A 22,231-nucleotide genomic window follows, 5' to 3' on the forward strand; every position below is an offset into this window, starting at 1 on the left:
CTACATTTCACCTACTATCTTTCACACCAGTGTTTTAGTGTCTACTTTATTCTACTGCTATGAATTTGTGTTTTACCATGTTGTTTGGTGGCTTTGTGACAGAATAACCCAGGCCGGCCTCCTCCAACTCTGAAAGAGATGATTCAAATGGCCGCGGAGATAGCAGATGGCATGGCATACCTGAACGCCAAGAAGTTTGTGCACCGAGACCTTGCTGCCAGGAACTGCATGGTGGCAGACGATCTTACTGTAAAAATTGGAGGTACACTACCTATACTCTATACTTTAGTCTGTGAGTTTAGTTCTGAAATTCGCTGCATTTGATTTTGCCAATTACTACATGAGGCTAGTAAAATGTGCTTGCTAAAACATGCTGTTTGTGATCGCCAAGATCACAAGAACATCAGCTTGTGATGATAAAGAATGTAAATGTGCCAATGAAGCACAGGATGTGTTCTAGTATCTCATACATGGATTGTGTAATCTGTTATTTTAAAAGCTTTCTAATGATGTTTTGATTCCTGTGTTCTTGGCTGCCAGATTTTGGCATGACAAGAGACATCTATGAGACAGATTACTACAGGAAGGGTGGGAAGGGCCTGCTTCCTGTGAGATGGATGGCCCCTGAGTCGCTGAAGGATGGAGTCTTCACCGCTCACTCAGACTGCTGGTGAGCTGACCATGTGCACAAGACATAAACGACCACATGCCAGAATGCGTCATTAGGACTCTGCCAAATCAATCCTTTGAGAACAGCCTGTTTTAGTTGCTCATGACCTGTACTGTGCTTGTTCAGGTCATTCGGCGTGGTGTTATGGGAGATCAGTACTCTGGCTGAGCAGCCCTACCAGGGCCTATCCAATGAACAGGTTCTTAAGTTTGTGATGGAAGGAGGATACCTAGACAGACCAGACAACTGCGCAGACAGATTGTGAGTATATTTAGTCATTTAGATGACATAATTCAAATGCAGGTACATTTTTGTTTTCCTCTCTATTAATGTTTGTGTCAACTTATAAAAGTTATGTAACACATTCCAGTTTTGTCCTCAAGGGGGCTCCTTAGACCTACAGTCAAGGTCACAGGTGATTTAGATGGAACGTCTCTGTTATTTCAGATTGAATTGTGTCAGAATAATAGTTAGCTAGATTCCCGCTACTCATGAATAGCCTCAGTTAGCTGTAAATCTAGAAGCAAGATTAAGGCAATGTTCAGGAGCACAAAGTTATTTTTATGGTGTTTATTTAGGTTAACAGTTCTCCGATGTGCATTCTTCTGGCAATGCGAACAGTAAACCTTTCTAAAGTACTCCAACTCTGTTTCTTGCACTATTGTTCAGCTGTGCCACACCGCTACTTAAAGGGATAGTTCACCCAAAAGTGAAAATTCTCTAATCATTTAATCGCCCTCATGTCATCCCAGAAATTTTGAAGAAGCTCTGTAAGACCATGCAATGCAAGTAAATGGTGACCAAAACTTTGAAGCTCCAAAAAACACAAACTCAGCATAAAAGTAATCAAAATGAATCCAGTGGTTAAATCCATGTCTACTAAAGTGATCTAATCGATTTTGGGTGAGAACGGACTAAAATAAAACTACTTTTTCACTGTACATCTTGCCATTGCTGTCTCTAGGCACTATCATGATTTCAAACTCATAACACTTCACATTGCTTGATCCATGTGGAGAGCGCTAGATGACGCTATAGGAAGTGTTGTTAAGCTTGAAACCATGATCGTCCCTAGACACTGCAATGGAAAAATTTTCAGTTAAAAAGGAGATACATATTGGTCTGTTCTAACCCAAAACTGATTGGATCATGGATTAAAACACTGGACTCATATGGATTACTTTTATGCTGCGTTTATGTGTTTTTTGGAGCTTCAAATTTCTGGTCACCATTTACTTGAATTGTATGGACCTACAGAGCTGAGATATTCTTCCAAAAATCTTTGTTTTTGTTCTGCAGAAGAAAGTCATACACATCTGGGGTTACAAGAGGGTGAGTAAATGATGAGAGAATTTTCCTTTTTGGTAGAATTATTCTTTGAATCTGAAGTACGAGACATAAAGCATGACCAGTACTACAAGAAAAAAGTTTATTTTGAAATGGCAATTTTTAGTGAATTAACAACATTTAATGTGACCAGTGTTATTCGATTACTGAATGAACAACGGGTATGAGCCAGATCTTTCTGGTTAATCATCAAAATGCAGCGTGACCATTGTTGTTTGATTCCTGAATTAATGACTCGTTTTAGTGAATCAAAAAGACTTGACTGAAATAATCTGACTGAATGAATGTACTTATTTAAAATAGTCTTGTGTGTACCACCTTGGCTGGTTGGATTAAATGTTAACTTCGGACCCTGGGTTAAAATCTCAAACACATTTTGAAAGAAAGGTAGTGTTTATTGCAATATTAACCCTTATGACATATGAAAGAATTGTCAGAAAATCATCATTTTTTTATGTTAATCTGTTTTTAGTATCATTAGACAAATTATAAAAATAAATTGTTAAATTTAAATAAAAAATTATAAAAAAAAAAAAAAGCAAATTTTTTATGTATCATATTTGATTGGATATTGACACTATATTGACATTTAAAAAAGGGAAATGGTAAAACTTTTTTCACTGGGTCTCAGGACCTTAAATGAGATCATAATATCTTGTAATGTAAAATAATGCGATTTTTATAATGACAGAGCTGCCTCCATATATAAAAACACACAGAAATATTAGTGTATATTTCTTATAAAGATATCTTATAAAATATATACGTATGTCAGAATTTTTAAAGCTCCGTAATTTCTATGTTTTTTTTATTTTTTATTAGGCATACATTTATTGTAATTGGTTCAAACTGAGCATGAACCACGGCAGTGAGGATTTCTATATAAAAATTAGGGATGCACCGAAATTTCGGCCGCCGAAACTTTTCGGCCGAAAATGGCACTTTCGGCACTTTCGGTTTTCGGCCGAAAGAGAAAAAAGGCCGAAAATATATACCTCCTCGCTCCGCCCCTCAGTGCTCAGATTTCAATCTGGATCGATCTAGCCCTTATCACAGCGCTACCAAACAAAGGCCGATCATGTCAGCGGTGTGGAAATTCTTCAAAGTTTCTGATAAGGACATCAAATTTGCGATCTGCAGTGTTTATTCAGCAGAACTTTCAAGATATATATATATATATATACAGAATACAGCAAGAGATTCTACAGGAAAATGTCACAACTAGCGCAGCTACACCACAACTTGAGACGTATTTATCTGAACTACTCCAGAAGCGACAATCCCCTTGACTACGGGCACATAAACAAACACCGCTTTCCTTTGCTTGCGCGGATTGTGCACAGGTATATTTATCTGCCCAAGCACCAGCACAGAGAGTGAGAGACTGTTCAGTGCAGCATCTCATGTTCTTGATGAGCTTTCAGACAGGAGAGACTGTCAGAACGTTTAGCAACTTTTGTTCTTGAAGAGAAACCTGTCACTTGTACTTAAATAGAAAGCGGTCCAATATGATGTGAATAGCAATTACATTACACTTGTTCTTCACTTGAGGATACATCTGTCGTTTACAGTTGAGGTTGGATTTAGTTCAATTACTGCTGTTTTGCACAATAATGTTCACTTAAAGTGTACATACGTTTACATAAACAGAATAGAGCACTGATCTATATATATAATTATATATTATAGTTTTATATAGATCAGTGGAATAGAGGCCCTCTGCCATTCTGTGTTCTGCCTGTTGTTTTAATTAAAATTACTGTTGCATATTTAAACTTTTTGAAAGATGCTAGCTAAGTTCATTACTTGACTGTTGTTGTGCATATAATAGTTTTCTAAAACTTTACATTATTTGGATAATTGTTAATAAAATCTGTAAAATTAGATTTTTACAGAACTGAAAGAAGAATAATATTTAATATAGTTTTAATACATTTTTTGTCCAATTTTGTTGTGCTACTTTCAATAAAAGTGTGATTTATTTTATTGGTTTGTAGTTTTTCAATTCAGATTAATTCAATTCATGAAATTAATGAAAAAGTATAAAATTAATACAAAAAAAAAAAGTTTCGGTTTTCGGCCTTCGGCCAAGTGCATCCTGGATTTTCGGTTTCGCCCAGAATTTTCATTTCGGTGTATCCCTAATAAAAATGTATATCAAATTCTGTTCTGATAATTGAAAACAATAGATACATGTGCTACATCTTGAACATAAAGTTTCCAAACTATGTCATTATTATGTCATTTTATTTTAGATTTTTAAAGAATTTTCTGGTTAAATTCTCGTTACTGTAATGCATCCAGCTTCAAAATTAGGACTATTATATGTAGTTTAAACAAAATAAACCATTTTTATTTTAAATAATATATGTTGTACCCTAGACCCAATAGTAAATTAAAATTATTTATTTGATGTTCCAAACATCACTATCTGGATAATCCTTGTGCTCATCAAGCCATTTCTCTGTATTGCAACACTTTTTTTCTGCCTTTTCAAAACACTATTTTTTTGTGAAGTAAAGACTTATTCTGCTAGGATGCAACAGCAAGAGTAGAAGTTCAAACATGGATACTTACCGTCCGTTCAGACCAGATGCAGCAAGAGCCTCAAAATTCACTCTGGCTGCCCTGCCAACAACGCTATCGAAGATTCGTGGACGCTCTGACATTGTTGAAATAGGCAGCAACGTTCGTTCAGAATGCTTGGTTTTGTGAACTATATTTAAAGGGGCCGTATAAATGATGGGGCAGTAAAAAACAGCAAGTAAACAGTTTCATTTGTGAATAGTTTAATTCATAATAGACTGTTTGATACTTTATTGTGCTGATGTGCTTGAGTCAACATATTAGGATACAATGTGTTGGATGTCCGTTATTTGTAAACCATGAAATTGTGTTGTGTTGAAAATGTTGTGGAGCTTGTTCATGCACTTCTAATTGAGTTTCAAATATGGCTGTAGTTGAGGGGCTTTACGCTGTTAACCAATCATAACATTGAAGTTTAAAGGAGACGTTTACATTGAAGTTTAAAGGAGACGTTTACATTGAAGTTTAAAGGAGATGCTTATTCCAAAATCGAGCGTTTCAGACAGAGGGTCAGAGGCAGGGTGGAAAATTATCGTTTATTACTAAACTGTAACAATTTTTGGTGCAAAAAAACTTTACTGACATTATCGGTGGACCTCAGGAAAGATGATACAATTATTAAAAATAGCATTTTTATGACCCCTTTAATATTTTGCATACCTTTTCAATAAATGTACTTAATTCTCATTTACAAAATATCTCCATTTGTGACACAAAATTAAATATAAATAACTAAATAAAACATGTGCATGGCATACTAAATGTTTTCAAAATAAAGAAAAATCATACATTTTATATTTATGTATAAAAATATACAGCTTTACCTTTGACCTTCAAAATGGCTACATAACAATTTAAGTGTAGCCAGAGCATATGATTTTTACTAAAACATGCTCTTTTCCATATTTAAAAAATTATTTAAAATTAAAGAATTTTTTTAAACCATTTTATAAATTAGTTGGGTCCAAATATGCAACTTTTGCAAGAATATAATTTTGCAGAGTCATTAGCTTCTCTACTGTTAGCAAAACATTCTGAGGTCTCTTAACCTCCTCTCTAGGCCCTGTGAAAGACACTTGTTTCTGTGAAAATGTAATCTGTGATATATATTTATACAGAAAACAGATCAGATATAATTATAATTTAACCTTTTCATTAGCCACTGTTAGCAAAATATGCCAAGTTTAATTATAAAATAAATAAATAATTAATGAATGTTCTTAATGTTTAAACTAACAATTGGTATTTACTTGGTTTCCATGTTGAAGGTCTTTAAATTCTTTAAAGTGTAGCCTTTAACATTTTTGGCTCTACACACCTGATGCCAAATTATTTTGATTAGTTTGAAATCTTTTAAGCTAGAATATCTGTCATGCAATTCTCTTACCACATTTGAACAGCCAGATAGCTCTGCCTGAATGTTGTCTAGTCAATTCTGCAGTGTTTTGAACTGTGCTTCAATGAAAACCTGTTGCTTCTCCATATCTGAAGCAATCTGAAGACTCCTCCATTATTATTGAACAATTGACTATTCTGCCATTTTTGTATCCTGTATTTGACAGATTTGATTTGGGTCTTTTATCAGTGAGGTTAGAGTTTGGAGGGTCACTTGACCTATGAGCACGATGGCAGCTTAGTTTTGTAGCTCTGCTGACCCTACTCAACTAATTGTTCATGTTGATTAGTCAACTTTTCGGCTATTCTTTAATTGTTAAGCATTTTTAACTACATTATAGCTTCACGTCATGGAAAATTTTCCGGCAAGCTAATGCAATGAGAACAAGCACACAAGGTGGACAAGATGGAGTCCCTCGTGGCCATGACTGCTTCAGCTATGGAGAAACAAGTTTTCATTGAAGCACAGTTCAAAATATCTATGAGAGACCACCACATTGGACCTCCAAACAATGTAGGAAGGCCTCAGACGGTTGTCATGAAAATGATGCATTTTACAGACCGTGATGGGATTCTTAAGGCAGCCAGAAAATCTTCACCCAAGATCGACGTGAGAGATTTCAGGTTTACAGCAGATTACTGTGCTGTCACCATTAACCGCCACCACGCCTTCATGGAGGTCACCGATAAGGCACAGAAAATGGGCTACCAATGGGTTCGTTCACCTGATCTCTTTTGTTCACTGAGATTATGTGCCTCTTTACTTTTGGGGGAATATGGATGTTCGTGGGGTTATGGCGAATATGGTGGGTGGATATTTTTCCCTCTATAGCGATATGTTTTGTTGGAAGGTTCAGTCCAGTCTTGGTATTTGTAAGTGTTGGGCAACAATGGTGGTTTTTATTTTATGTTATTTCATAGTTATAAAGAATGACAGTGGAAACACTTCAAATAATTAGCTGGAATGTGAAATGGTTTAAACAGTCCCTTTAAACAAACTGCCTGTCTTAATTATTTGGATAGACAGCACGTTGATCTGGCACTTATCCAGGGGTCGCATTTGAGGAAACCAGACCTCCAGAGGATCTCTAATAAATATTATTATGTAGCGGCATCAACTTCATTAGACAGTAAAACTCTGGCCTCACATGTTGTGTTGAGATGAAGGCTTTCTTTTAACATATTGGAAAGGAATAGCTGTGAGGAAGGCAGAGTGTCATACATAAAAGCATATATAACTGGTCATAATTTTGCTTTTATTTCTATTTATGCACCATTTAAATTTGACCCAATTTGTTTTTCCTGCATTAACTACAAATTTACAAAGAATCCAGGATGGTTTCTTTTTTTATTGTGGCTGATATGTACAGCATAGCAGATGCTTTCCTTGATTGTTCTTGTTTACAAAATCATCCATCACAGTCTTTTTCTATAGCTCTATGTAAATTCATGTCCGATTATAGCTTAATTGATGTATATCACACACAAAAACTATTTTAGATTGGATTATATTCTCATATCTTCAGCTTCATATTCAGAAATATACATAGTCCTGGAATAATGTCATGTCCTCTTAAAATCGTGTAGTTGAATGCTTCAATCTTATTAGAGGAATTTGGGTCTGGAGTTGGGTCAGCCCTTGTTAGACATGATCAGTTATTCTTTTCGTAACAGTTACATATCATTCACGTTGCTAGTGGAATCAGTTCGCCGTGCACTACTCTATATTTGGACGCTGAAAAAGCATTTGTCCGTCTTGATTGGCAAAATCTTTGGCCAGTTTTGGAATGCTTTGGGTTAGGCAAAGACTTTATTAGCATGGTCAAAGTCTTATACGCTAATCCTTTAGTGTTGGTGATGACAGGAAGCATCTGCTCATTGCAGTCTTCAATTTCATGTGGGACCCACCAAGGGTTCCCTTTCTCTCGAACCATTATCTCAGGAAATCCGCCAACATACCAGGGTGAGATCTATTACTTTCTGTAACACCTCACACAGGATATCTCTTTATGCAGATTATATTTTTTTTATATATCAGTGATACTTCTTTTTCAATTCCACATGTTCCTTTTACATAACATTTTTTGGGTTATCTTTCTGGTTTTAAGATCACTTGGTCTAAATCTTGAAACATTTAAATAAAACATAAACCTTCCTGCAGGTATAATGATAGTATCTAGTTTTAGGTGTCTGGGTGTTGATATATTTCCATCACTACATACAATAGCTTTAAAAAACGTCCAAAGTATAAACAATCGCATAGACAACGATCTGGCACATTGGTCTGCTCTACCATTATCCTTAGCTAGGATTTCTGTCATTAAAATGGATGTTCTAACTCACATTATTTTTTTCCCCTCTATGTTACCACTTTCACCACCCACCAATTACTGTTATTATTTTGCGACCTCTCACAGTGTGGTTTAATCCTGGATCTCTTGTTTCTTGGCAACCAGTTGAACAGCATTTGGCATTGCCTCATAGATTACAAGATTTATTATATTGTAATATTCCCTTAAAGAGTGCAAGGAGGCAGTTGGGCCCAATAATATATCTCCTCTCTGTCTGGTAGTTCGCATCTAAACTTTCTCAAAATGATCTCAAGGTGCATGCGCATTCTGAATCAGAATCAGAATCAGCTTTATTGCCAAGTATGCTTACACATACAAGGAATTTGTCTAGGTGACAGGAGCTTCCAGTCAACAACAATACAAACAATACCAAAAACAGCAGCAAGACATAGGTAATTAAAAACAAAAAAGAACACAAAATAAATAATTATACATATACGTACATACACTCACCTTCATACATACCCACATACACACACGTAGTGCAAATCTATTACAATCTGTTATATAAAGAACAAAAACCTGTATATTATGTACAGAGCAATGTAAGTAATGGCAGAAGTGGATATGTTGGATAATATAAATTAAAATTAAACTGTGTATTGCACATAATTATTGCTCAATGGGGCAATTTAATTGTTCATTAGATGGATGGCCTGAGGGAAAAAACTGTTCCTGTGTCTGGCCGGTTCTGGTGTTCAGAGCTCTGAGCGCCGGCCAGAAGGCAACAGTTTAGAAAGGTAGTGGGCAGGGTGAGTGGGGTCCAGAGTGATTTTACCAGCCTTTTTCCTCACTCTGGAAGTGTATAGTTCTTGAAGGGGGGGCAGGGGGCAACCAATAATCCTCTCATATCTTTAATAATTTTTATCTTCTCACGGATAATAAACCCTTTGTTTTTTTAGAGTGGAGCGACAGAGGCATCCACGTTTTAGCTGATATATGGCGGAAGGATGGTTTACGGATGTTTAACAACTTGCGAGCGGAGTATAATTTGCCAGGGACCTCCTTTTTCTTTTACCTACATTTGAGATCCGCCATGCGAGCGTATGGAGTTCCATGGTGTACTACTATTCCTTCTATCATGCTGCGCACGACAATAGCAAGGAGTATGGTATCATCTTTATATTTGTAGTTTTTGGAAGGCTCTTATAAACTGTTAATAATATTGTACGTCTGGTATAGAGATATAAAGTGCATCCAGAAAGTATTCACAGTGCTTCACTTTTTCCACATTTTGTTATGTTACAGCCTTATTTCAAAATGGACTAAATTCATTATTTTCCTCAAAATTCTACAAACTATACCCCATAATGACAATATGAAAGAAGTTTGTTTGAAATATTTGCAAATGTATTAAAAATAAAAAAATCACATGTACATAAGTATTCACAGCCTTTGCTCAATACTTTGTTGAAGCACCTTTAGCACCAATTACATCCTCAAGTCTTTTTGTGTATGATGCTACAAATATGCACACCTATTTTTGGGCAGTTTCTCCCATTCTTCTTTGCAGGACCTCTCAAGCTCTATCTGGTTGGATGGGGAGCATCGGTGCGCAGCCATTTTCAGATCTCTCCAGAGATGTTCAATCGGGTTCAAGTCTGGGATCTGGTTGGGCCACTCAAAGACATTCACAGAGTTGTCCCAAAGCCACTCCTTTGTTATCTTGGCTGTGTGCTTAGGGTCGTTGTCCTGTTGGAAGATGAATCTTCGCCTCAGTCTGAGGTCCAGAGCGCTCTGGAGCAGGTTTTCATCAAGGATGTCTCTGTACATTGCTGCATTCATCTTTCCCTCGATCCTGACTAGTCTCATAGTTCCTGCTGCTGTAAAACATATAAAAAGCATGATTCTACCACAACCATGCTTCACTGTAGGGATGGTATTGGCCAGGTGATGAGCGGTGCCTGGTTTCCTCCAGACATGAAGCTTGCCATTCAGACCAAAGAGTTCAAACTTTTGTTTCTTATGGTCTGAGAGTCCTTCAGGTGCCTTTTGGCAAACTCCAGATGGGCTGTCATGTGCCTTTTACTGAGGGGTGGCTTCCATCTGGCCACTCTACCATACAGGCCTGATTGGTGGAGTGCTGCAGAGATCATTGTTCTTCTGGAAGTTTCTCCTCTCTCCACAGATAAATGCTGTAGCTCTGTCAGAGTGACCTTCAGGTTCTTGGTCACCTCCCTGGCTAAGGCCATTCTCCCCCAATCACTCAGTTTGGCCGGGCGGCCAGCTCTAGGAAGAGTCCTGGTGGTTCCAAACTTCCATTTATGGATGATGGAGGCCACTGTGCTCATTGGGACCTTCAATGCTGCAGAAATTGTTTTGTACCCTTCCCCAGATCTGTGCCTCGATACAGTCCTGTCTCAGAGGTCTACAGACAATTTCTTGGACTTCATGGCTTGGTTTGTGCTCTGACATGCACCGTTAACTATGGGACCTTAAATAGACAGGTGTGTGCCTTTCAATATCATGTCCAATCAAGTTGTAGAAACATCTCAGGGATGATCAGTGGAAACGGGATGCACCTGAGCTCAATTTTGTGTGTCATTGCAAAGGCTGTGAATACATGTGAGTACATGTGATTTTATTTTTATTTAATTTTTTTATAAATTTGCAAAGATTTCAAACAAACTTCTTTCACATTGTCATTATGGGGTATTGTTTGTAGAGTTTTGAGGAAAATAATGAATTTGATCCATTTTGGAATAAGGCTGTAACATAACAAAATGTGGAAAAAGTGAAGCGCTGTGAATACTTTCCAGATGCATTGTATGCGGCGTAAGCACAGAGCCCAATAATGATGAGATTTGTTGGGATACGATATGGTCCAATCTCAGACAGGTCTCAAAATGTTATTATATACAGTTAATTCATTATAAACTGGTTCAAAGGATGTACCTCACCCCCAGGAAATGGTATTTAATTAAACCCATTCCCCATCCCCTAATTGTGATCTATGTTCCAAGGGTTTTGTAGGCACTTATAAACACATGTTTTGGGACTGCCTTAAAGTGGACAAGTTCTGGTCACAGATTTCTGTGACTTTAAAGGACATTCTTGAGGTGGATATACCATGTTGTCCCAACATTTTACTTTTAAACGACGATTCATTCCTCAGTTTTTCACTGCTTCAGAATAGACTGCAGCTCTCTTGACTGGCCGCATTGGATTACTCCCTCTTGGACGTTGCCAAAATGGAGAATGCATGGAGCCACACAAATAACTATTTCAGCATGGGAAGAGGGGGGTAACACTGCAAGCAGTTTTGAACAAAATTTGATAAAAAAAAAAAAGTGAGGTTGGAGTTTTGGTTAGGAAATACATAAACATAACATTGGCTGCAGGTTTAATTTTCAGTCTTGATTTGAGCAGCTCTTTTAAGCTTGTTCCACTTAGTTGTTGGACCTTTTGGCTCTTCCTATAGTGCAAGTGCATTGATAAGTGTGGTCCTTTTGACCTCTGGGTCATTTGAGTCGATAGCATAGGTTGCTAGGGGGTTACACCAATCCTCATCTAATTTTATGAAATTCGGGCCATGTATCCAGCATTTCGATTCTAGAAGGGCATTTGCATCCAGCCTTCAAGATGCGTGATCTGCTGGATTGTTTTTTTATGTGTATTTATGGCTTGGTGTTTATGTGTCTCCATTGGCTTGGTTTTGACATCTCGAATAAGTTGCGATTTTAGCGTGAATTGGGCCAAGAAGCCAAGTGGATCATAGACCGAAAAAGAATACCTCTTTTTACGTTGATCATCTGTTTTATGAATGTATCATCTTCGGTATTCCACTGTACACACAGGGCCTTTTCGATAGGTAACTTTTCACGGTCTAAATCCAGTTTTTGAATTATCTTTCCCTTTTTAGCATCAGGCAGTGAAGGCAAGACTGCTTTACTCTTACTGACCCATTTGGTTAACTTGAATTCACCTTTAGCTCACACTTATTTAAAATCTTTGGCCATGTCAAATGGTGTCATTGACTTCCTTGCCATAGGTATCTTCATTTTCATCTACTGACCTCCTTAAGGCAAAATTGGCACAACTTGGTGAATATACTGCACCAAAGAGGTGGCCTTTCATCCTGTATTCTTCCAGTCTTTTATCAAGAACCATTTGGCCACCACAAGAACCTGAAAAAGTCAGTATGGACTCTTAACTTGATGAAACTGCCATGAATCCAGTCTGTTCTAGGCAGACGATTAAGAGGACTCCAATTAATGCATTTGCTAGATTTGGACTCTGTAGGAACACTCTATTAAGAGACACATCTCTGAATGAAGTGCAGTCAAACACTACGCTTATTGTTTCCTTACGTTTGATATAAACCCGGTGATCTGGTATGTACCAGACTTTACCATCTGACCTGTCAAGCTCTTCTTGGGGGATTTTCTCTGTATATCCTTTTTCTAACAAATCCTCCATGAAACCATTGTATTCTTTATGATAGGTTTTAATCAAATAATATTCAAATTTGAACCAAGCACAAGTAGCTTAGATTCAGCAAGTAATCATTTTAAAATATCATTAAAAATATAATCGTTACTGTTACTTTTACTTTATTAAATTAAGCTGTCATTTATACCAACATAAGTCACTTTTCACGCACGTGTGCCGCCATTTTTAAATATATCGATATAAACATTTAAACCACTTTTTTCACAAATAACCACTAAATGGTGCCATAAACATAGGAAACTTGCATACCATAGGTTGTTTGGCTCGTCAGCATGAACAGAGAGAGAAACCGGAGCCGTCAAACATTGTGTATCATATCTGTTACACAGCATTATAGGATAAACCCTACTGAGCAACAGTGGCCTATGTGGGTGGGCCTCTAAAAATGTGTGGGTCTGTAAGCAAATTTAAAATGGGCTTGTTATGTCTATTTCCTAATCTTCCAGGCATACCCTGATGCAGATGTGCTGGCATTACAGTCCGAAAATGAGGCCCATCTTCCAGGAGATCATCGAGATGCTCCGGGATGATGTGCATCCCTCGTTTCAAGAGGTCTCCTTCTTCTACAGTGAGGAAAACAAGCCACCTGAGACCGAAGAGTTTGATATGGACCTGGAGAACATGGAGAGCATCCCACTGGACCCTTCCTCATACTCTCAGAGGGAGTGTTATTTAGATGGGGATGAGGGCTCGTCGGTGGGCCTACGAGGGAGTTACGAGGAGCACATGCCGTACACACATATGAACGGCAGCAAAAAAAACGGACGCATCTTATCCCTACCCCGGTCTAACCCCTCTTAATATTACTTAACCCCAACAAGCTATATTCGATTGTTTTTGTCATTTTATAGATTGACTTTTATCATGCTCTATATCAGAACCCCTCAGAAAGCAATCTCAGGACATTAGTTCTCTGCTGCTTCGGTATGATGATGATACTGGGCACAGGCGTTATTTTGTACTAAAAGAAGAAAATACACATCAACTGCTTCTTTCCTGTCATATTGTTTTTAATTTTGAACATTGCCAAGTTTCAAAGACTGGTCAAATGGAACAAACTGTGAAATTAACCTCAACCACAACCAGAAGGCTGCTTTAAACCTTGCATCTCCTCAGACTCTCCTTTCATATCCAACACGGCTGTGTCTCGTTTGGAAGGCTTCATGCTAGGTAGGACGTGTCCTTTGAAGGCTGCAGTATACTGAGTGCCCTCTAAACAAGCCTATTTTAAAAGAGACTGCCTTTATAGGACAAATGCTAACAGAACGTAACATGGTTGCTATGACATCACGGCACTCTTTAACAAGCGCGAGTGATTTGAGTGAGAAGGGATCAAAGTCCCTCCTGAAGGGAATGCATGAGGTACATTTTAGAAGAGTTATAATGATATAAAGAGAAAAGAAAATAGATTTTACAGTTGTACTTTTAGTCTAATACTTTTTTTAATTATATATTAATATAATTATACATATTATATACTCTGCACCCATCTACTGAGGTACTTCAACTTGGGAATTAACATACCTTGCTTTTGAACATCATATTTAAAGGCAAATTGGCATAATTGTTTTAGACATTTCCATTGAAGCAAAGAATTGTGGGTTGAGTGCGCCCACGAAGGATACACCTCATGCATCCTCCGAATTCCCGTGAAAGAAGGTCTCATTCGAAGTGTCCTCCTTGATTTTCTCAAACGAGACAGCCTCGATGACTTATGCGGCTGACAAATCCGACCTCCGGAGGACACATCCTTCCAAATGAGACGCAGCCTTTGATTCTCCACACACACACACACAAAAGAAGAATTTAAGAAAAAGAAAAAGTGGCCTTACGTTGTTTGTGGCCTATGTCATTACTACATGGAGTTGTGTCTGAATATGTACACTCTAGGTGTTGGTGGCAAACTTGTTGAACTTGGGAACTGTAGGATAAACTTTAGTGTCCTTCCAAGAGCGAACTTTCTACAGGGGAAGCCTGCTTTTCTACCTGCTACTCAGTATTCCAGACAACACACAGAACGAAAAGATTTTTGGTCTCTATTTTTTTATTTATTTACTTTTCTGTGCTTTTTTTTTTTTTTCTGGTGTTCACACATTTACAGCTGAAGGATATTTAAACTATTTTCAGGACTTTTGACTTAAAGAGTTCCTCAGATTGACCAATAGTTGCTGCTTTGATATATTTTAGTGGGTAGATGATGATAAAAGTATATATAAATATATATTATTGATGTTTTTTGTACATAGTTGATATGTCGTCATTCAAGAGTTCTTGCCGGTTGTAGAATTTTTTTTACATGTTTGTCTTGAATCTTTATTTTTTCTAATCCAAAAATTCATACTAATCATCCTGGACCTCTGATCAACCAGCAGCTCCAAGATGCACTGGAGTATTATAGACGCCTTGGGCTTCAGATGTCAAATCTCGATATCAATGGAAAAAACTGCTGTAAATAAAGCAGTGAGGTGCATTCAAGAAGAGCCGATGGACGTGTATCTGTCGTTTTTATCATAGTTGCATAGTACTGTATAGAAACACTAAAAAGAGATGTTTCTTGAGTAGAATTGTGTGAGCATGTCTATCAAAGCACAAATGCAATCTAATTGACATATTTTCTGTACTGCAGCTCCAGGTTTTACATTGCATCATTCACACACTATGTGATGATAAAGCTTTGCACAGACTTATAGTAAAAAATACAGATCCAGGTTCATAACTTACACCTGCATAGTGTATATGCTGTAATGTAATCTCAGTGGTGTCTGGGACATCTGAAATAAATTTGGACCAATAATCAAGTGTAAAAACAAAAATGTCATCATAAATGTTAGAATGTTGTCAGGATCCTTGTGTCAATTCTTAAAGAAATAGTTCACAAAAGTTACAATTCTATTATTATTTACTTACTGTCTTATACTTAAAGGGATAGTTCACCCAAAAATGGAAATTCTCTCAATCATTTACTCGCCCTCAAGCCATTTGAGGATTGTATGACTTTCTTCTGCAAAACACAAATATTTTTAGAAGAATATCTCTGTAGGTTCATTAAGTGCAAGTGAATGGTGATCAGAAATTTCAAGCTCCAGAAATCACATAAAAGCAGCATTAAAGTAATCCATATGAATCCTGTGGTTAAATCTATGTCTTAAAATGATGATTGGTGTGGGTGAGAAACAGATGAATATTTAAGTCCTTTTTTTACAGTAAATCTGTATAATAAAAATTTATCTGTTTCTCACCCAAAGGGATTGCATTGCTTCAGAAGACATACATCGATCAGCCACAACATTTAAACCACCTGCCTAATATTGTGTAGGTGCCCTTTGTGCCGCCAAAACAGCACCAACCCGCATCTCAGAATAGCATTCAGATGTGATATACTTCTCATCACAATTTTACAGAGCGGTTATCTGAGTTACTGGTCTGGCCATTCTCTGTTGACCTCTCTCATCAGTAAGGCATTTCTGTCCACATCACTTTTGAACTTCTAGAGACTGTTGTGTGTGTGAAAATCCCAGGAGATCAGCGGTTACAGAAATAATCAAACCAGCCCGTCTGGCACCAATATTACTTTTACGCTGCCTTTATGTGGACGAATCCTTCCAAACGAGACACAGCCTTACTGTATGTTGGGAAAAATGACAGCTTATTTTAATAAAGCAAAAGCTACAGTAATGATTAGGCTATATTGTTACTGACATTTTAAAATTAGTATTTGCTGAATATAAGGAACTTGTGTTTGGTTAAAATGTTGTATATTATATTATTTAAAACAACCCATTGAATCCAGGTATCAAATATGATGCAACAAGCTTTTGAGGTAAATCTCTCAATCACCATTATATTCAATTCATGCCCGCCACAATAAAAAAAATAAGTTAAAATAATAATAAAAAAATCACATACAAGCTATTATAATTTCATCTTACCATAAGGTCCTGAGACCCAGTGAAAATGTTTTTACCATTTACCTTATTTAAATGTCAATATAGTGTTTGGTGCCTAAAATACATATGATAAAAATTGTTTATTGAAAAAATATATATATTATATTCATATTGTATTTGATGTGCTGAACTGAACTGTGAAACATTTCAATCCATATTTATAGATCAAGGAGAGGAAGTTGTCATGGCCAAACTCTCAAACATTTAGTATCTCTGAAAAGCCCATGCAGGGAGTCTGATAATACCCCAAGATTTACCACTGTAGGATGTATGGGCTAAGAAAAACTTAAATAAAAAATGTTCTACACAAAAATGAATTGCTATGCCTCAGTATGATAATGACCTTTAAAGCCTTATGTATCAAATATGATACTTAAAAAAATAAATCTTTTTTTTAGAAAAGTATGTAATTGTCCCTGTAATAAGTGCACTGTAAGTCGCCAAATGCATAAATGTAAATGTAGTTGGTCTAATGATACTAAAACTGTTTAATGTAATATATATATATTCTGACAATTCTTTCATATGTCAAGGGTTAATATTTTAATTTGATTAAATAATTGATAGGAGCAGAAAAGGCTATAAATTATATCTATAACAAGTAAAGCAGTGTAACCAAGCAAACTTATTGATGAAGACTGAACAAAATTTATAGCAGATTTTTATTTTTATATAGAGGGCCATAGCTTGTGGGGTGAAAGGTGGTAACAATTGTAGGGGCCAGAATACCTTGCTACAGTCCTGAGTAAATATACGGTAGGGTACAATGAGGCAAAAGGCTCCTTTGATTTTATTTTCTCCCAAAACACGAAATAACAACAAAAACTTCCACAGGACTTTCCTGAACACCTGTTTGTCACTATACACTGCAAATATTCCTGATCCATTAGATCATTGCATGTGTTGTATTTTGACGCAACTTGATCTACTTTTTAATGGTTTTATTTATTTTTTAAATAAAAACATATTTTTTTTTAAATGTTGCACATTTATATAACTAATTACAGAAATTAACACATTTATTTTGAGAGAAAATAAATACTTTATAATTTTAAGTTTTGTTCAAGGTCATTAAAACAAACGTTTTAATACCTGTTGCAGGGGCTATATGCCCCTAATAAAACACTTAGGCCTATTATACTTTTATTTTTTTGAGTGGTGGGAATAGATTTGTCATGAAAAATATTCAAAGTGGGCTCACATTGACTGATCCAATTACATAAGAAATGAATTTGTTTATAAAATACTTGCTCTTTTGAGTAACAAATTAAGATTTGTATTTGTATAAGATCATCTTGCGGTTTCAAAATGATTTGCATTAGCTAGTTGACAATTTTGCCCTATAACGTTTCCTTAACTATGGGTTGCGACCCAAATTGGCCATAGGCTACATGTTGGGTTGCGATGCATTTTAATAAATGTGCAATAATTTCCGAAAGTAAGAGTAGGCTATATGAAATTATTAAAGGCAAATTTGCTCTTTTTAGTCCAAACTTCTGTTAAGCTGACCAGGAATGTCTTTCTCTCCGCAAAACCATTTGATAGTCGCGCACTCTGTCCGCGAGATCAAGCGAGGCGATGTCACTCAATTACACCGCGGTTTCCATGTACACATGCCCAACAGAAATATGACAAATTCCTCGATTCATTTGTTTGTTTCGGATTTGTATAGGCGGTTTTTGGGAGTAGCAGCGCCCACAATGCGTTATGTGGGCAAGTTAAAAGCAAGGAGGGTCTTTGAATAATAATATAATCGTACTAAATCAGCAGTAGGATACCCGCAGATCGCAAGAGAGCCTCTTGCCCCAACATTCTGGTCAGTAATACTCAACTGCCGAGCCACCACTGCTCCATTAGCCATGGTACATACCTTTGATGTGTTTAAACAAGCTACTTTTCATGCAAGCTACTCAAATATAAATAGCTAAGCTACCAACTACTAAACAGAAAAATGTGTTAAGCTAAGCTGAAAGTTGCTAGTTACACTACAAGCTACATGCTAAAAGTAGCTTGCTACATTTAGGCTTCTTTATTATTTTTTTCCAACCATATGCACAGATGATATTGTCATGCAACCATAAAAAACATGAAGTGGTTGCAAATGTGACCAAAAATAACATGAATTCATGATATTTTAAAAATGCTGAATTTGATGAATTTTTTTTGTTAGTGTTTTTTTTAAAGAAATTGTTTACTTTGTAGTGTTTATATTGTAATAAATTGTAAATGATTGAAAGTGCATATATGTTTTTTTTTAATTTTATTTAACTATCAATTGGTTACATCTTAATCAATATTGTCTATTGTTTGGCAACTAAAAAATACCTGAGAACCGCACCCAAGTCCGCTCGAATAGGTGGTCTGTGGTACAGTTCATGTGAACTCTGGTACTGTTCAATGCAGATATGGACGCGAATAGTCCTAAACACGGAAGTGAACCACAAATAATTTGTCAATGTTTGCTCCCGGTCACAATTATTATGAAATAATAAATTTCTCATACCTGGTTGTCTCCAAAGAAATCACCAATTGAATCACAAACTGATTCCGACGGTTTCTTCGGATTTGGTTTAAAACCGCTGACAGTAAAAACTATACATGGCATGATGTAAAATACACAGTTGTATCTTTTGTCAATGCTAACCTATTACCTAAAATAGCTTTGCTACTGTAAAGCTACTTGATTTAAAAACAAGGAAAGCTACCACCTCGCTACTGAGAAATGTAGTTAAGATAATAGCTTCATTATTGGTAGTAAAGCTACTGCCCATCACTGTTTATAAACTCAGCAAAAAAAGAAATGTCCCTTTTTTCAGGACACTGTATTTTAAAGATAATTTTGTAAAAATCCAAATAACATTACAGATCTTTATTGTAAAGGGTTTAAACAATGTTTTCCATGCTTGTTCAATGAACTATAAACAATTAATGAACACGCACCTGTGGAATGGTTGTTAAGACACTAACAGTTTACAGATGGTAGGCAATTAAGGTCACAGTATAAAAACTTAGGACACTAAGGATACCTTTATATACAGGGTTAAACTCAACATTGGCAATTATGGGGTTACATGAGAATGGATTATGTGATGTGTGTGGTGTATCTGAAAATGTATGTCATGTTTTATTTATTTGTAGTAAGTATAATATTTTTCGGGGTGTATTATTCAGTCATTTGGAAAACGGAGAGGATAGAATGAAGAATGAGGATATTCTAGGAAAAGGTTTAATGAACAGACAGATATATAGAGCACTAATTGCGTTTATATATGATTCAGGTTTGGGTTTTAGAATATAATATGTCTGTAAAGTTGAACCCGCCATGGGGGCTGAGTGTGGACGGAGGAGCTGAACACGCAGCGCCGGATTAAACTCAATGAAACTTCTATTGCAGGTACTATAAATAATGGTGGTGTATGTGGGATGATATAGATAGTTAGTCAATGGTCCTTTTGTAGGAAGGAAGAGGAAACAGTTTTAAACTTCAGACTTATCACCTAAGGTTAATTTGCTATCCAGTACAGTAGGTGGCGATAATGCTCTTTAGGAGTTAATCGCCATTAAACAACAACAAGAAGAAGAAGAAGATACCTTTTATACTGACTCTGAAAAACACCAAAAGAAAGATGCCCAGGGTCCCTGCTCATCTGTGTGAACGTGCCTGAGGCATGTTGCATGAGGACTGCAGATGTGGCCAGGGCAATACATATCAATGTCCGTACTGTGAGACGCCTAAGACAGCGCAGGAAGGAGAGCTTATCGTCTTTGCAGTGGCAGACCACATGTAACAACACCTGCGGGTCAGGTACAGGATGGCAACAACAATTGCCCGAGTTACACCAGGAATGCACATTCCCTCCATCAGTGCTCAGACTGTCCGCAATAGGCTGAGAGGACTGTTGTAAGGCAGGTCCTTACCAGACATCACTGACAACAATGTCGCCTATGGGCACAAAGCCACCTTCGCTGGACCAGACAGGACTGGCAAAAAGTGCTCTCACTCTGGAGCGGTGTGTCACAGCATCATCGAACTGAGCTTGTTATCATTGCAGGCAATCTCAATGCTGTGCATTACTGGGAAGACATCCTCCTCCCTCATGTGATACCCTTCCTGCAGGCTCATCCTGACATGACCCTCCAGCATGACAATGCAACCAGCCATACTGCTCGTTCTGTGTGTGATATCCAGCAAAACAGGAATGTCAGTGTTCTGCCATGTCCAGCGAAGAGCCTGGATCTCAATCCCATTGAGCATGTCTGGAACCTGTTGGATCGGAGGGTGATGGCTAGGGCTAGGGCCATTCCCCACGAAATGTCCGGGAAGTTGCAAGTGCCTTGGTGGAAGAGTGGTGTAACATCTCACAGCAAGAACTGGCAAATCTGGTGCTGTCCATGAGGAGGAGACGCACTGTAGTGCTTAATGCTGCTGGTGGCCACACCAGATACTGACTGTTACTTTTGACCCCCTTGTATCAGGGACACATTATTCAATTTCTGTTAGTCACATGTCTGTGAAACTTGTTCAGTTTATGTCTTCGTTGTTGAATCGTTTTATGTTCATACAAATATTTACACGTTAAGTTTGCTAAAAATAAAAGCAGTTGAATGTGAGAGGATGTTTCTTTTTTTGCTGAGTTTAGTTCTCAATACATGGTATTTGGGCCTCTAAAGCTTTACAAACAGGACACCCTAGTGGACCCTGTTCTTAGAAAGTGCCAAATCCCCTCTGAATTTGTTAATAGTTTCCCTCCCCCAGTGAAAAGAAAACTACTTTCCAAAAATAAATTGGAGGACAACAAAACACAAAAGAAAAAAAAAACAAGCCTGTTTTCTGTGAAGTCATGAGTCTTATGTTTCTTAACATTGTCTGACAATACCTTAGGAAACTGGCAAACATAAATCAGTTTGCTCTTCAGAGAAGTAACAGAATTGTTCCATTATTCTGTTTTCCAAGTAGACAACTGGACCAGTCCAGAAACACCACCCCTTTTATTTATTTTGCCTGTGTCACGTAGTGCCTTGTGTTGATCAGTCCTCCACTGTAGCATGTGGGTGTGCTGGAGACAACCCAGAACAGGTCTTAGTGGTATAAAGTTACCAGAAGTGTTAAATGCACAGCTGTAACCTCCACCTGCACACCCAGAGGCACACAACAATCATTAAGGTTTTTCCATAATTTCTAAAAGAGTACAGTGTAGAACATATCTATTCAGTAAGTTTTAAGATCACTCAATACAAAAAATGGTGTATATTGATTCATTTAAAGTAGTGTTTGCATTAATGTCTTTAGAAAATTTCTGAGTGCTGAATAATGGTCACATACTCTAGGTGCTCTACTTAGGATTGTTTATCAATTTTGTACCTCCTGTCCATCATCTTAAATAAATAATACTGGCGTTACAACGCCTAGGGGTAGGAAGCAACAAAGTAAAGGTTGTTGTGCTTCCCGCACAACCGACAGACCAAGACAACAAGATCGTAGA

General features: G+C 37.1%; 1 protein-coding gene across 1 annotated transcript in view; it reads left to right on the forward strand.

The window, feature by feature from the left end:
• Positions 1 to 17,741, forward strand: part of LOC127649506 (insulin receptor-like) — a 50,079-nt gene extending 32,338 nt beyond the window's left edge. The window contains exons 16-19 of the mRNA XM_052134639.1: positions 103 to 262; positions 541 to 670; positions 797 to 931; positions 13,248 to 17,741. Coding sequence (XP_051990599.1) covers positions 103 to 262; positions 541 to 670; positions 797 to 931; positions 13,248 to 13,602 — 780 coding nt within the window. The 3' untranslated portion in view covers positions 13,603 to 17,741. The remainder of the gene's footprint in view (positions 1 to 102; positions 263 to 540; positions 671 to 796; positions 932 to 13,247) is intronic.
• Positions 17,742 to 22,231: the final 4,490 nt, after the last annotated feature.

Source organism: Xyrauchen texanus, chromosome 9 (genome assembly GCF_025860055.1).
Source record: "Xyrauchen texanus isolate HMW12.3.18 chromosome 9, RBS_HiC_50CHRs, whole genome shotgun sequence".
NCBI lineage: Eukaryota > Metazoa > Chordata > Actinopteri > Cypriniformes > Catostomidae > Xyrauchen > Xyrauchen texanus.